Raw genomic sequence first — 17,411 nt, forward strand, 5'->3', positions numbered from 1 at the left:
ATGATGGTATTTTTAACTAACTAACTGAGCTTCAATGTTGGGAAATGCAAGGTCATGCATATAGGGAGAAGGAACCCGATGTTCACTTACAAAATGGGGGGATCAATGCTAGGGGTCAGTAATCTGGAAAGAGACTTGGGAGTGATGGTAGACACGACATTGAAGGCGTCGGCACAATGCGCCACAGCCTCGAGGAAAGCAAACCAAATGTTAGGTATCATTAAGAAGGGTATCTCGACCAGAACGAAGGAAGTCATCCTGCCACTGTACCGGGCTATGGTGCGCCCGCATCTGGAATACTGTGTACAGTACTGGTCACCGTACCTCAAAAAGGACATGGCAATGCTTGAGGGAGTCCAGAGAAGAGCAACTAAACTGATTAAGGGTATGGAAAACCTTACATACACTGACAGACTGAAGAAGCTGGGGTTGTTCTCCCTGGAAAAGCGGAGACTCAGAGGAGATATGATAGAGACCTTCAAGATCCTGAGGGGCATCGAAAAGGTTGACAAAGACAGATTTTTCAATTTGAAAGAAACCACAAGAACAAGGGGTCACTCGATGAAATTGAAGGGGGACAGGTTTAAAACAAACGCAAGGAAGTACTTTTTCACACAGAGGGTGGTGGACACATGGAACACCCTTCCGGAGGCCGTGATAGGAAATAGCACAGTACAGGGTTTCAAGGAAGACCTGGATAGGTTCCTGGAAGACAAAGGGATTGAGAGGTACAGATAAGAGCAGTGGAAGGTTTAGAGATAACTGTAGAGGTAGGCAATAAAATTAGTCAGGGACCGCTGACCAGGCAATATGCCTGATGGGCCGCCGCGTGAGCGGACCGCTGGGCTGGATGGACCTCTGGTCTGCCCCGGCGGAGGCGACTACTTATGTACTTACTTATGTACTTATCCATGCCTGGTTTACATTTCTAATCTATTCAACTGATCCTTTTAGCTTCTTTTTAATCATTTTTCTCATTTTATCATAGTTGCCCTTTTGAAAATTAAATGCCTTTACAGTAGATTTCTTTTGCAATGTCACTCCCGCTAGGTTCTATAAATGCTTTCAGGGCCTGTTAGTTGTTTTTTTTTTTTCCAAATCTTTATTCATTTTTACATCTCACAACAAGTGTACAATAATATAACAATTGATTCATATAAATCACTTGCAGGGACTCTTGATCATTTAATATTTTTCTGTCCCTGCATCATGGTCTTTTGGAATTCAATTTGGTCTCAAATTAATTGTTTATTAGTGCCTGTTAGTTAAATCTTTAACTGACATATTTAATAGCCTTCAAGCAGTGGATGCGTTAACTTATTCATGGTGATAGGTGGGGGTGACTGATTCCTAAACGTGACAAAGATCCTGAACAATGTGGTTCCTATCTCCCAATATCACTTCTAGGTATGGATTATAAGCTTTTTACTAAAATCATAGCTTATTATTTACAGCAATTTATGGGGACCCTAGTTCGGGATGATCAGGTGGGTTTTATACAGGGCGTCAAACCTTTGATAACATTAGGCGTATTTTGCATGTGATACACTCAGTCAAACTACGGGCTGCCCCAGTGTTGATACTGGGCATTGATGCTGAAAAGGCATTTGATAGGGCCTTATGGCCTTTTATTGATGGGACCTTAGAGAAAGTGAGTTTTACAGGAAGATTTTTGGACTGGGTAAAGACTCTACATTAAGCCCTTGGCTAATTTGTGAATAAACAGCAAGGGGAACTAGACAGCACTTTAGTCATGGAGCGCTTAGCCCAAATAATAAGGGGAATTGTGAGTAGAGGCAAAGAAACTAAGATATTACTTTTTGCAGATGATGTCATATTCACTATAGGGCGCCCACGTGAATCTCTACCGGAGATTCTAACTGCTCTGACAGGATTCCAGATTAATTTGAATAAATCTGTTATTTTGAATCTGACAGTGAGTCTGAAAGATAATCAATAGCTCCAAAGCCATTATTCTTTTCGATGGGCAGCCAGAGCTATCAAGTATTTATGGATTCTGCTTCAATCGAGTTTAGATGAGTTATATCAGCTGAACTATCCTCTTCTTTTATGGGAATTGAGCCGCACCTTGGATAAATGTGAGCATCAGCAGGTGTCTTGGTTGGGAAGAGTTCATCAAAATGTTGCTGCTGCTCAAGCTTATTTGCCTTTTTGTGGCTTTGCCACTTTCCCTGTCGGGGGGTTTTCTTGATTCCCTGCATAAGAGGGTCTTTCAATACATATGGAAGAGAAGGCTCCAAAAGGGCGATATTTCAACCATGTGAGCTGTTTCCAATTCTAGGTGTACTATATAGCGGCCCTGTAACGCACTTTATTAGCATGGCAAAGTGATGGCCAGAAATCTTGGGTTCAAATGGAGTCCTGATATACGGGTGATAATTTTCTGAGACACCTCCCTTGGCTCTCTATGCAGAATCTATGGGTAGTAGTGGGACGGGCCCATCCGTTCATATCTCAGGTGCTGCAGCTTTGGATCAAGATTCTATCTATTGTGTTTAAGTACCATACCTATTTTAAGCAAACTCCATTGGTGATGGCGGAGGAATTTGTTCTGGGGGATACTAATGTGAGGTATGGGTGATGGGCAGGGGGGGGGGGTATTTTGGGGAAATTTTTGGTTGATGGCAGGCTGCTCCTATTGATTGAACTAGTGAGAACAGATGGCCTCACACAGAGGGATCAGTTCCAATATCGACAGGCACAAGCTTTCATTTACAAACAGGCTCTGTTGGACTTTCTGTGTGAGGATCCATTATGGGATAGGATATGGGAGAACCCTAATAGTATGGGCTGTATTTCACACCTTTACAGAGTCTTACTGTATCGCGGGGAACCTCCTAATGCATAAACAACTAGGTGAGAGATAGTGCTACACCAACATTTTGATTTGGGTCAATGGAGGCAGATCTGTTCTCTCCTTAAGATATCAGAGCGATGTTGGCGTGACTGTGGAGAGCGGGAAAGTTTCATTCATATTTGGTGGCAATGTCCCAAGGCCAGGGTATACTGGAGCATGATCTTTGGTTGGCTTACTGAAACATGTGGGGTTACAATATGGAGAGAGCTGGGTTGTGGACTTTTGAATATCAAACTTGCAGGAATTCCTGCCAAATAGAAACTTATCTCATTCATTACGACGGCAGCTGCTTGGAAACAACCCAGAACACCTACAAGACAGCAGGTACATCCAGGGAGGGAAATGTACTTTGAGGAATTAAATTATTAAATTATAATATTGTAATCACATCATATGTATTATTGTATTAATAATTAAGTTGAAAATGGGAGAAAATGACTATTTAATGTATTAATTCATGATTAACCAATTGTATTGCACTATCAAAGTTTAAAATCAATAAATATTAAAAAAAAACAAAAAAAAAAACAAACCCCAAATAAAAAAAACTTTTTCCAATCAATGGAAAGTTCACTTGGGTATATCCTAGCATACTGCACCGAAGTGCTAAGCCACAGACATCATAATGCTCACCTGGGAACTTATAAATTAATTTTTTATGTGTAAATTATTTTTGTATATCGATTACCAATAAATATCAAACAAACTTAATAGTACCCAAAGTACCAAGTGCTAAGAATTCAAAAACATTAAATAATGTGAAATCATTTGCAAGAACAGTCCACTTTTAGGTAAAAAAAAAAACTGAAAATCAATAGCAGTCATCAAGCATAAAAATTCAACCATTAGGACTTATCTTGTGGAAACCGCCTATGTCCACCAAATAAAGGAGGTCCATTAAAGGGAGTGCCTCAGCTGATCGCCCTACAGAGCCCCGTTTGGTATCCTTCACCACAGCTTACATAGTTATGCGATGAAAAACATGAAAATACATGTAAAGCAACTCATTACTAGGCAAAAATCTTAAAGAGGACTTGCAGAGTTATAGTTTATAAATACTCCAGCTATTAGTTGGAGATTTTAACTACCTGGGAGCATTGAGCCGCAAAGCTACAACCCAATGCTCCTGGGCCGGTAGAGCGATCCCCCAATCCAGCTCAAGCCTCCCCACCCTCCAAAAGCTCCAGACTCCCCTCTCCTCTCACCTAAGAGTCTTCAGAGCTCCTAAATGGCCATCATCAAAATGGCACCCCTAGTGGTAGTTTTGTTCAATAAACTCAAAGTGTAATGGGATACACACATGAAACTGAAGTTTCAAGTTTATTAAGACTTGATATTCTGCTCTAGAGGAATCCTGTCAGAGTGGTTTACAATGAAATGCACATCAGACATAGAAAGGAACAAAGCATGTATGAAGAGAGAGAGAGAGCATTCTTCAATGAGGGACCTTCGATATGGAATATAAGCAAGTGTGATAAATATAGAGGGTGGCCCGAATGATGCACTTTGTACATTATTACATTAGTGATTTCTATTCCGCCTGTGCCTTGCGGTTCTAGGCGGATTACAAATTAGAAGAGATCTGGACATTACCGAGAGAATTACATTACATAACATTGATTCATGTACTTTACATGGTGTGGTAGAGGATTTTAAATTATAACATATCTGGATTTTTCCGAAAGAATTTCATAGTAGAGAATCAAGTAATAACAGGGTACAGTGGAGAATATCAGTATATACTGGTTACAGAAGAAAAGTTACCTAACAATGAAGGAGGAAGTTTGTTGGTTACTGAAGGTAGATGCTTATTTAGGAATCAGAATATTTTTGGAAGGTAAGGTTCTAGGAGTTGACTAATGTGTTAGAGGGTGAGCTTGTGCGAAGGGGGAGGAGATTAGTTAATGGTGTTTCATAACAAACAAGACAGTTATTCACCAATATAACATCAATCAGTTTACTGAATATTCCCTTTGGAATATCTGCTATTAATGGAGTGATGTTGCCACCTTGTGACTAATGTGCATATTACAGGATAGGGTTTCCAAGATCTTTTACACCGCTCTAGGACTTCACTTTGCTTTACAGTTAAGGCTGCCTTCTCTTTTTCTCTTGCTATGGCTTACCCTCACAGTCTCCTCCCAGCGGATCCTCTCGCCTGCCAGCCCTGCTACTAGCTTCCCAGCACGGTCCAGCTTGATCTCCATTGCCTCAGATTCCTTCCTCAGCTCTTCCTTTTGGGTCAACTTCTCATCATATTGCTGCTTCAGCTTAGTCAGCTTGTCTGCCACCTGTAGAAGATAAATCCAGATCATATGACAACATATAAGATGCTCAGATCCTTCCTTGTCCATTAGGAGAAGGTAGGGGTTGCTAGGTGGTATTACATTGTCGTCAGTCCAGATATTTAGATAGTGCCTTGTAATTATTTTTACAGGCACTGTTCAGATAAGGCCATGGCATAGCACGGACAGTCCCAGAACTTCTCCGGATAATGGCAATGTTTAGCCTGTTATACAGTACCTTAGAAGGACAGATATTTATTTATTATTTATTTATTTATTCATTGAACTTTTTAGCCCGTTCTCCCAAAAGAGCCCAGAATGGGTTACAGGGCCACATACACAATATAACATGAGGACATACTTTTTCACAAAAGCAAGATAATTCACATACCCTTGTACAGATTAAATATGGTTCCTACAGCTTCAGCATATATGAAAAGCCATACCAATATTAATTTTAAAGACAGGATCCACATTTGCAGACATTTTCTATATAAAAAGATAAGTTTTCAGTTTTCCAGAAACTCAACAGATAGAAGGCAACCCTCTAAGTCCGTGCTTTTTAATCCAGTCCTTCATGTTTTCAGGATATCCATAGTGATTATGCATGAGATAGATTTATATATCGTGAAGGCAGTGGATGCATATCTATCTCAGACTGAAGGTTGCCATTATCTGGATAAATTCTGGTGATGACCACCTAATTTTGATATTCAGTGCCAGCCATCTTCCAGACAATGGCACTGAATACCTGGATACTTTTGCCAACCTCAGCTAGCACTTCCCCCCCCCAAAAAAAAAAAAAAACCTAGCTGCAACAGCTAAATACAGACCTGCATATTTTTATCTCAGTTTTTTTTATACTTGGTTTTCTATCCATTGATGACATTAAACTAAACTAAACTAAACTAAGCCTTAAGTTTATATACCGCGTCATCTCCACCGAAGTGGAGCTCGACACGGTTTACAGGAATTAAAAACAAAGAAAGGAACTCCAATGGAAGGGAAGGAGGATTTGGTAAGTAGGAAGGTGAGGGGGGAAGGGAGGGGGAAGTTACATTTTGGCGAAAAGCCAGGTTTTCAGATGTTTTCTGAAGTGTTGGAGGGAGGTCGTACACCGGAGGTGGGCAGTAAAGCTGTTCCATAGCTCGGTGATCCTAAAGAGGAGGGATGTTCCGAGCTTTCCTGTATGAGAGATGCCATTTAGAGAAGGGAAGGATAGTTTGAATTTCTGAGTGGATCTGGTGGAATGAGTGTTCGAGAGCCAAGATAAAGGAAAGAGGGGGGGAAGGATGCCGTGAAGAGATTTGAAGGTAAGACAGGCACATTTGTAACGAACCCTGAGGAAGACTGGGAGCCAGTGAAGCTTAGATAGAAGCGGGGAGACATGGTCGAATTTGCCTTTTGTGAAGATTAGTTTAGCTGCGGTGTTCTGAATCCGTTGGAGTCTGATAAGATTTTTCTTTGTTAGGCTTAGGTAGATGGAATTGCAGTAGTCAAGTCTGGAGAGAATGATGGATTGGACAAGGACAGCAAAATGATGCTGGTGAAAGCAGGATCTGATTTTCCTTAACATATGAAGATTGAAAAAGCATTTTTTTACTAGGGAGTTGATGTGGTCGTTAAAGGACAATGTAGAGTCAATGATGATTCCCAGAACTTTGCTAGAGTGCTCAAGCTGTAGATTGGAGCCCGAGGAAAGAGGGATGAAGGAGGGTAGGTGATCCAATTTTGGGCCAAGCCAGAGAAGTTTTGTTTTGGTCTCATTTAGTTTCATCTGAACGGAGAGAGCCCAGGATTGGAGATTAGTTATGCAGGTTGAGATGTTTTCAGAGAGGTTGGTGAGATTCGAGTCAGTTTCGAGAAGGACAAGGATGTCGTCGGCGTAGGTGTAGAGTGTCGCAGTGGTAGAAAGTTGGAGGAGTTTCAGGGAGGACATATAGACATTGAAAAGAATCGGGGATAGAGGTGAACCCTGGGGGACTCCGCAGAGCGGTTTCCAAGGAGAGGATGAGGTGCCATTCATGTTGACGAAGTAGGAGCGGGAGCGCAAGAATTTTGAGAACCAATCTAGGACTGTGGAGTTTATGCCAATATCGGAGAGTTGGAGGATTAGAATGTCGTGGTGGACAATGTCGAAAGCAGCAGAGAGGTCGAATTGAAGAAGGACAGCGAACTTGTTGCAGGCGTGGAGTAGTTGGACCTTTGAAATTAAAGAGGATAAAAGAGATTCAGTGCTATAGTTGGGTCTGAATCCATGTTGGAAGGGTAGGAGAATGGAGAATCTCTCAAGGTAGGATGAGAGTTGGGTGGCTATGATGGATTCCAGCATTTTGGTCAGAAGTGGAATGTTGGCTATTGGGCGGTAGCTGGAAGGGGTGGAGGGGTCCAGATCAGCTTTTTTCAAGAGAGGGGATAGGGAGATGTGTCCCATTTTGGTCGAAAATAGGCCTGAGAGCAGGGCGGAGTTTAAGAGTTTGGTGAGTGATGAAATGGCCTGTGCTGGAATGTTCTCGTATAAGTAGGAAGGGAAAGGATCCAATGTGCAGTTGCAAGATTTTAGTTTGAGGCAAAGTTTAGAGACTTGGGAGTCGGAAGCGGGCTCAAAGGCAGTCCAGGATCTATCGGCTGGGAAATGGTTAGCCTCGTTTAGATTAGGGGTGGAGGTAGTAAGCACCAGAGAGTTGTAGGCAGGGGTTGGGGGAAAGGAGCATCGTAGGGTGGTTACTTTTTCATTGAAGAATGTTGCTAGATCATTAGCAGATGGAGAGGAGGGAAATGAGGAGGAGTCGTGTTTAGAGGATATGGAACGCCAGATATTGAACAAGGTGTTACTTTGGTTGTTGGAGCTGCAGATTTTGTTGCCGTAGTAGTTCTTCCTAGATTTTTTTAATTCGGTGTTGTAGATCTTAATGGAAGTCCTCCAGGACTGTCTATCGGTGGGGGATTTTGATTTTTTCCATTTTCGTTCTAGTGTACGACATTTCTGCTTTAGATGTCTGTGGAGGGGAAGGTACCAGGGGGCTTTGCGGGTGTAGGAGACCGTTTTAGTGGAAAGTGGAGCGAGGGAGTGGTAGGTGGTCTCAGAGAGAGTGATCCAGTTGTGCCAGTTGGATTCGGGGTTGGGAGCTTTGGGGATGGTGGGGATTAGGTTGAGGAATTTGGCCCAGAACAATTCGCTCGCAATTTTTTTCCGGAAGGTAATAGGATTGGGGGAACGAGGGGGGGGTTCGATGCGGGACATGAAAATGGGGAGGCAGAAAGCCCCTAGGAAGTGGTCGGACCAGGGAACGGGTTCCCAGCGAGTGTCGTCAGTACAGTATTTGAAATATTTTAGAGACTGCAATTGATTTTGGGTTCCCTGAGGAAATGACATGTGAAACATGGACCATGTCAGGACCCTGCTTGGAGTGGAGCTATTTTTTCAGATACATAACTCATAAATTTGATTTGTGAAAAGATTTTGGACTTTGAATTTTTTGAGTGCTATGATTATATTTACTTTCTCAACTGTTATGAGTACATATATATTTTTATTTTATACTGATTAGTCTGTACTGACTTCCTATTCAGGAACTGGAAAGTTGGAAGAATAGTCTAATGTCTGGCAACTAAAATTCAATGCAAAAAAAGTACAGAGTGATGAATTTGGGTAGTAAAAATCCGAGGGAGAGGAGGTATGAGATGGGAGGCGAGAGGCTGATATGCACGGACGGGGAGAGCGTCCTTGGAGTGATAGTGTCTGAGCATTTGAAGGCGATGAAACAGTGTGACAAGGTGTCTAAATGGAGAATAAATTTTGCAGACCTGCTTGGCAGAACCAGCTATCCCATCTGGAATGATTCTCCAACCAGTAGTGGAATGTGAAGGCATGAATTGAGGACCAGGTGGCTGCTTTATAAATGTCCTCAATAGGAATGGAACATAGATGAGCTACTGAAGTCACCATTGCTCTAACTTTATGTGCAGTGACACGATTCTCCAGTGATAGCCCAGCCCGAGCATGGCAAAAGGAGATACGGTTCGCTAGCCATGTTAAAATAGTTCTCTTGGTGACAGGAACTCCAAGACTCTTAGGATCGAATGATAAGAAGAGCTGAGTGGAATATCTGTGAGGCTGATCCAAGTAATAAGCAAGAGCACATTTACAGTACAATGTGTGGAATGTGGCTTCTTCAGGGTAAGAATGTGGTCTTGGAAAGAAGACAGGAAGGGCTATGGATTGAGTCAGAGGAAATTCAGAAATGGCTTTCGGGAGGAACTTCGGATGACTACAAAGAACTACCCTGTCATGATAAAATGTTGCATAAGGTGGATCTGACACAAGTGCTTGAAGCTCACTAACTTGACATACAGATGTGATGCAGACTAGAAATACTACCTTCCACATTAGAAGTTTGAGAGATGTAGATGAAAGCGGTTCAAATGGAGGCTTCATCAAAGTGGAAAGTATAACATTAAGATCCCAAGCAAATGGAGGAAGCTTGATTGGTGGTTTGGTATGAAAAAGGCCTTTCATGAATCTGGAGACTAAAGGATGTACTGCTAATGTTTTTTTATCCAGGAGATTGATGAGGCAAGTCTTCTCATGAGACCTCCGGCTGCCTTGAGTAAGAAAGCCATCTAGGTGAGCACCCCAGCTGTGTATAGAAACATCAGTTGTTAATGTATTTTCTGATGTGGTGGAGTATGGCCTCTGGAAAGATTGGTTGGTAACAGCCACCACTGAAGAGACTGACGAAAGTTTGAGGTTACTTGTATCTTTTGGGAAAGTATTCTGGAGGCTGAAACTATTGGGTCGAGAGAGTCCATTGATGTTCCCTGTGATGTAGACAGGCGAATGCAGTCACATGAATTGTGGATGCCATGTGGCCTAGAAGACGCATTATTTGGCTTGCAGTGATGTGATGTGATATGTTGAAGACTGGAGACGTTTTGATAGATCTGTTGAGGTAGAAAGGCATGAGCTTGAGTCATGTCTAGAACAGTCCCAATAAATTCTAGACTTTAAGTGGGTTTGTCATAATTGACTGCAAATCTGAGAATCCCTAGACTTATAGTTGAATCCATGGACAGCTGAGATTTTTTAGGCTTAGGGGCTTTGATTAATCAGTCGTCCAGATAAGTGAACACATGAAAGTCACAAGACTGAAGGGTGACAGCCATAACTACTAAGCATTTTGGAAACACTCTGGGTGCTGAAGCCAGTTCGAAAGGGAGAACTTTGTTCTGGTAGTGATGTGTTCCCACTCGAAAGTGAAGGAGGTTTCTTTGAAGTCTAGAGAATAAAGTTAGTCATTCTTTTCTAATAGGGGTAACAGAGACCATTCAAAATTTCTCCAGAATTGGATGGAGACCTCTGGTATTTTTTGGTATTTGGAGTAGAACCCTCGGCCCTTTCCGTGGCATTAAGTGAAGACGGGCTGAGAGCTCCCATTGGAAGAGGGTCTTCTGTTGGGAGTTGTAATTTGACTTTTTTGGAGGATGATTCGGAGGTTTTCTCTGGAATCGAAGGATATAACCCTATCTCACTATTTGTAGAACCCAATGGTCAGTTGTTATAAGAGTTCATCAGTTGTAAAATTGAGTGAGATGGCCTCTTATAGGGAGAGTGTGAGAAAGAAGGTGAAACACGTTGGCTAGGTTCCCTAGTATGGAGTCAAAAAGACTGCTGGGACTTCTGTTGAGTTTGGGGATAGAGATTTGGGTTTTTTTGTCATCTGTTGTCTGGGATGTCTTTGTGTTGATACTCTATTGTAGATGATTGTGTGAGCCTTCTCTTGATGTAATAAGAAGGTCTTGGAATATAAAACCTCTTAGATGTTTGAGATTTGGAAGATTTTGAAGAAGATAAGATGGCCATGGAATCTTTATGTCTCTTAATTTTTTGGGTCGATTCCTCTAATTTATCCCCAAACAAGTCCTCTCCAAGACAGGGAATATTGGTCAGTTATTCCTGCAAATTGGTATCCAGGTCCAATGCCTGTCTCTTCATGGCTGTAGATACTGCTGATGTTCTTGATATGACATTAAATGTGTCAAAGACTGAACGTGCCATGAATTTATGTCTCAAGGAGATCATTTGTGATGTTTTGAAATGATTCCAAATGCTCTGAAGGTACTGCTCACAAGGTGTTGATGACCTCGATATCGAGACATGTTTCCGAGGAGACACCAACTGTAAGGACGGTGATCTAGCTTCAGTAGGCCTACACTCATGTGCATTGATGGAGTAGACACCTTAGACGACTCAGAGTCATTCCTGGAGGGAGAAAGATGTTTATGATTCTTTGCCTTTTTATGAGTTTCTCCCGATGAAGGCAGAGGAGACAAAGTAGCAGTTGCTGGAGGCATCAATGTTCTCGGTGTCAATGTTGATGGTGGTCAATGAGTATCAGCATCAGAGTCAGCAGATATGGTTGAAGTTCCCAGTGTCCTGAAAAGCTTTTTGTACTGGACTTGTCTGGCTTTTAGCTACCTCTTTTGAAGTTTGGACCAAAAAGGTGTAAGAAATATCACATTGCTCTGGACCTAGGCACTGTAGATACCAGCTATGAGGGTCAGTTGCTGAAATAGTCTGATTACACGGCTGATCACTTAAAAGCCACTTGGAGCCTTGGATTTGAAGGGGAACACCGCTGATGTGAGGTCAAAGGACTCAATGGTCTGAGGAGGTCGAGTGAAAGCTAATCCAAAAATGGCTCGATACTCCCGGCCTGAAAACAGGCCTCAAACAAAAATCTAGTTAAAAATCAAAACTTTTTAACCCTAATAAAAGAAAATACAATAAAAATGTACTTAATTTCAATTGTCAATTTATTGATACACTTGTTGTAAGATGTAAAAATGAATAAAGATTGAAAACAAAAAATCAAAATAATGAGGAAAAAATGAAACAGGAAGGCAAAAAAAGGAAAAGTTTGATGCACTTGGAGAGAATCGAAGAAACACAACTTCTTAGCTCTGTGGAAAACTAAGAAATGATGGTCCCACAAACTGATGTCAGGTGGGAAGGCACCAGCGCATGCGCAGTAAGAGCAGTCTCGAGACTTTGAAAATATTTTAAAGTGACAGTACACTTTAATACTGTCTATACCAGGCTCTGTGGTTGATGACACCCACATATGAGAATATGCTGCCTGCTTGTCCTAGGATAATAGATATTTCCCATTTTTGGTGTGGTTCCAGTTAAAAACATCTTACAATTTGTATTTTCTTTTTATGTAGATGAGTTTGGCAAACAAGAGTTGTAATTCAGGACTATTTGCATATTAAAAGCTCCATTCCCCTGTGCTCTCTCATAAGAAAGCTCCTGGACAGAGAAAAACAGCAAATAGATAAGAAGGCCCTGGAAACAGAGTTAAGAGCACAGACAGAAAGAGGTGCAGCCAAAGACTGGGAAAAGATGATTACACCAGACAACAGAGATAAGAAAAATTATTTTATTTTCATTTCAGTGATTGAAATATGAGGGGCTTTTAATAATTTATCTACCTGCGTACAAAAGAAAGTAGCAAGCATGTTGAAACAAGTCTGTGCATTTTATGACATGCTAAGGTTACTCATGCACAGTTGTAGTGCGAGTCTAACATTCCAACAGACAGGATGTCAGGAGAGTCCTCATGCAAATCAAATAAGAAACTGCTAGATTTGGAGCACCATTCAGTGATAAAATTTCTCACATAAGAAGGGAAAAAGCCAAAGGAGATCCATGAATGCATGATTGCAGTTTATGGTGAGTCTGCCCCATCATCCTACAAAATAAAATTTTGGAGCAAGCAGTTTAAGTGGGTACTGAGTCTATTGAAGATGACCCTCACACTGGATGGCCTGTGGAAGCACTAGATGGCCTGGGAAAGATAGGTCTTGGATTTAATTTTATCAGACAGATGAATCAAGGTTTTCTGAATAGCTGAAGAAATAAGCATCTCGGCAGGTATAGTTTGGAAAATAATTCATGAAAAGCTGGGCATGTCCAAGGTTGGTGCAAGATGGGTTCCAAGAATGCTGACGCCTTGTTAGAAGGCAATGAGGCTCCAGTGCTGTCAGGAGAATTTGGAGATGCTCCATGAAGACCAAGTGAATTTTTTTCATTGTTTGGTGAATGGAGATGAGACTTGGGTCTATCATGGAGACCCCGAGTCCAAAATGAAGTTAATGCAATGGAAGCACAAGTCATCCCCCACCCCAAAAAAGTTCAAGACAGAAAAATCTGCAGGCAAAGTAATGGCAACTGTCTTCTGGGATGATGAAGGACTTTTGCTTCTGGAGTTCAGGCCTCACAAGACAACCATAATCAGGGAGAGTTTGCCAACACAATGATCACTTTGTGGGAGTCAATCAAGGAGCAAAGATGAGGAAAACTCACAGCAGGAGTGCTGCTTCTTCACAAAAATGTGCTGGTGCACGTCATGCCAATCACAGGTTGCCATGCAAAAAAGTGGGTTTCAGCAGCTGAACCATCAGTACTGACCTGGCTTCCTTGGATTATTTCCTGTTCCGAGTGGACAGCGGGTTTCAAGTGATAAACATATCAAGGAAGCTGTGATGTCCTAGTTTGAAGGTCAAACAGAAGAATTCTTTTCAAAGGGATTAAAGTAATTGCATGAAAAGTGGATGAAGTGTATGGAGCCATCAGGGGACTATATTGGAAAAATAAAACAAATTTTTTTTGAAAACTCTTTTCTGTCCTACTGAAGTAGATAAATTATTTTACGCCCCTCGTACCATATGTCAGTTTTGAGAATTTACATCTGCTGTCTATATTTTGCACTGTTCAGGAAGAAGTGCATTTCTCTCTTTTTCTCTGGTGGTGTACTGCATGCAGAGTCTGGCATCATGGATTTCAGTTGTGTATATTAGTACTTTTAGTTTGTGGTTCTGTATTTGCATAGGGTTCATCTGTGTTGTGCATTGTGTGACCAAGGCAAGGTGTTCTGGTAGGAAGAAGCATTATTGGCATCATGGACCTAAATAGGAAGATATTTGTTGGCTCTTCTTCAGCTCTTTTGGACCCAAAATGGCCCTTACTTAAAAATTAGTAAAGACCACTGAAATACTGCCTACCTTTCATCATTAGCCTTGGGGTCACCTAATGTGTAGCTTATTATATCCTGCTTGTCCATGGATAAAAAGTGATGTTACTTATGACACGGAGACAAATTTGTCCCCCGTCCCCACAGGAACTCAATTTTCTCGTCTCATTCTTACCAAGTTTTGTTGCTTTCCCTGTCCCATTCCTGTAAGCTCAGCCTTAACCGCATAAACCTCGAACACTTATGATTTCAAAGTGTTTGAGGCTTGTACAGATGAGGACGGAGCTTGCAGGAATGGGGCAGGGACAGGAAAAGAACTTGCTGGGATGGGAAAAAGGGTTCCCATTGGAACAGGGAAAAATTTGTCCCCATGTCATTCTCTATTACGTACCAGCAACAGATCTCCAAGGACAGCAGGATAAATTAACCACATCTTCCTTGGGGTTGATGCTGATTTAAAGCATCACACACTGAGGGGGAGGAGCGCATTATGCAATCTTTAAACCCTAAAGGTTCAAATTCTGAATCTATTCCACCATTTATCCTAAAACATTACTTTTCCAATTTTTGGTCTATTTATACTTAAATTAAATAACAAAAGCCTTACCACAGCAATAATGCCATCAGCTTGGAAACATTCCTTAATCTATCCAATAGTCAAAAATAGTAAAGAAAGCGCCTCAGACTGCGCTAACTATAGGCCAATCTCAAATCTTCCATTCCTCTCAAAATTAATGGAGAAAATAGTATTTAACCAGATATCCAATTTCTTTGACAAAACTCAAGCTCTTCACCCTAACCAAACAGGTTTTTGCAAAAATCATTCAATGGAACATGCTTTTACTAGGCCTAACCACTTCTATACAATACTTTCTGGATCAGCACAAATCTGTTATTCTAATTTCTCTAGATCTCTCAGCTGCGTTTGACATGATAGATCATTCATTACTTCTCCAAAGACTTGCCGCTGTTGGAATTTCTGAGCAAATCTTCAACTAGTTTTCCTCTTATTTTTCAAATCGTACCTCCGTAGTTTCTTTCAATAACTTATCATCAACTGTCTTCAAAGATTACTTTCTATAACAGTATATAGAAACCGGTATGTGGTATGTTTTTAAATAGCTTCAATAGAGTATGAGTACGCCTCAGCCCCACCACTCCACCGCTGTGCTAGCTCTTGCTTGCGGAGAGATTTATGTGGCACTTCATCATTGGCCGCTCATAACCATTTTAAACCTGTTATTGTTTTTTTTCAAACTTATTTATGCATATATTTTTTTGTGTATATTTTCTTTTTTTTTTTTTTATAATTCTTTATTTTCATTTTATAGTATTGACATAATATTAGTCAAAACAAGAAAATAATACAACTCAGTTCATACATTAAAATGAGACAATAGGTAATAATAAAAATATACAATTGAAATACAAAAACAGAACAAAATTTTTTCTTTCTCATACAGCAAAATCATTAAACCCAAATATAAATTTTTACTGGTTTGTATCTTTAGACCTCAATTAATATTTTCTTATGTATATATAAAAAAAAAAACTTGTTAAAAGCTCAAATGTACATAGTTGTACTTAGCTAAACTCCCCCGGCGTTGGCTGGATATAGCTATGCAATACAAGCTAAGTACAACTATGTACATTTGAGCTTTTAACAAGTTTTTTATATATACATAAGAAAATATACACAAAAAAATATATGCATAAATAAGTTTGAAAAAAACAATAACAGGTTTAAAATGGTTATGAGCGGCCAATGATGAAGTGCCACATAAATCTCTCCGCAAGCAAGAGCTAGCACAGCGGTGGAGTGGTGGGGCTGAGGCGTACTCATACTCTATTGAAGCTATTTAAAAACATACCACATACCGGTTTCTATATATTGTTATAGCACGTTTAGAGATTTGATCCCGGTAAATTAAAATAAGAAATATAGCCATTTTCTTAGAGGCTAATAGTTCAAAAATTACTTTGGCATCCCTCAAGGATCAATACTTTCTCCTTTACTATTCAATATCTAGCTGGCACCTTTACTTACTTTATGTCAATCTATCAGTCTTACTGCTTACGCTTATGCGGATGATATTCAGATCATCTTTCCCATCAATGCATCCAATCCCAATGACATTAATCTTGTCAATTCAAAATTAGACAAGATCAGTCAATGGCTCTGTGACAATATGATTTCATTAAGTACCACCAAAACCAACTATCTTCTCTTTCCATGGAAAGAAAATATTCATCTAATATCTTCTATTATAATCAATGACACACTGCTAAACTCCGTGAATTCAGTTAAATCTTGGTGTTCTGATCGACAATAAACTACCCTTCCACCTTCAGATTAGTGCAGTTGTTAAAAACTGCTTCCTCAAGCTCAGAATGATCAGATCCCTATCAAATATTCTTGACCCTCAGTCTCTCAACATTCTAATTCACTTTCTTATTATTTCCAAGCTCGATTATTGTAGGTGTCTGTCAAAAAGACATCTGATGTCTACAATTAATACAAAACACTGCCATAAAAATCATAATGAACAAGAAGAAATTTGATCGTTACTCCCTTACTAAAGAGTTCACACTGGTTACAATCCCTCATCGAATAACTTATAAAATTGCTTTAATTTCCTATAAAACTATGAACACCAAAGAACCTGCCTTCATTCATAAGCTCCTTATCCTTCATGATCCCTCAAGAACCCTAAGATCAGCTTCTCAGCACCTTGAAAGAGACCTGGGAGTGATGGTAGACACATCTTTGAAGGCGTCGGCACAGTGCGCCACAGCCTCAAGAAAAGCAAACAGAATGTTGGGTATCATTAAGAAGGGTATCACGACCAGGACAAAGGAGGTCATCCTGCCACTGTATCGTGCAATGGTGCGACCTCATCTGGAGTACTGTGTCCAGTACTGGTTGCCGTACCTCAAGAAGGACATGGCGGTACTTGAGGGAGTCCAGAGAAGAGCAACTAAACTGATAAGGGGTATGGAAAACCTCTCATATACTGACAGACTGAAAAAGCTGGGGCTGTTCTCCCTGGAAAAGCGGAGACTTAGAGGAGACATGATAGAAACCTTCAAGATCCTGAAGGGTATAGAAAAGGTAGACAGGGACAGATTTTTCAAATTATGGGGAACCACAAGTACAAGGGGGCACTCGGAGAAATTAAAAGGGGACAGGTTTAAAACAAATGCCAGAAAGTT

The 17,411-nt window shown here is 40.7% G+C and overlaps 1 protein-coding gene across 1 annotated transcript in view; it reads right to left on the reverse strand.

The window, feature by feature from the left end:
* The window catches only part of DNAH2 (dynein axonemal heavy chain 2), a 511,463-nt gene that overhangs the window by 112,514 nt on the left and 381,538 nt on the right, over nt 1–17,411 (reverse strand). The window contains 1 exon segment of the mRNA XM_033923769.1: nt 5,005–5,169. Coding sequence (XP_033779660.1) covers nt 5,005–5,169 — 165 coding nt within the window.

The sequence above is a fragment of the Geotrypetes seraphini genome, chromosome 16 (genome assembly GCF_902459505.1).
Source record: "Geotrypetes seraphini chromosome 16, aGeoSer1.1, whole genome shotgun sequence".
NCBI classification, from domain to species: domain Eukaryota; kingdom Metazoa; phylum Chordata; class Amphibia; order Gymnophiona; family Dermophiidae; genus Geotrypetes; species Geotrypetes seraphini.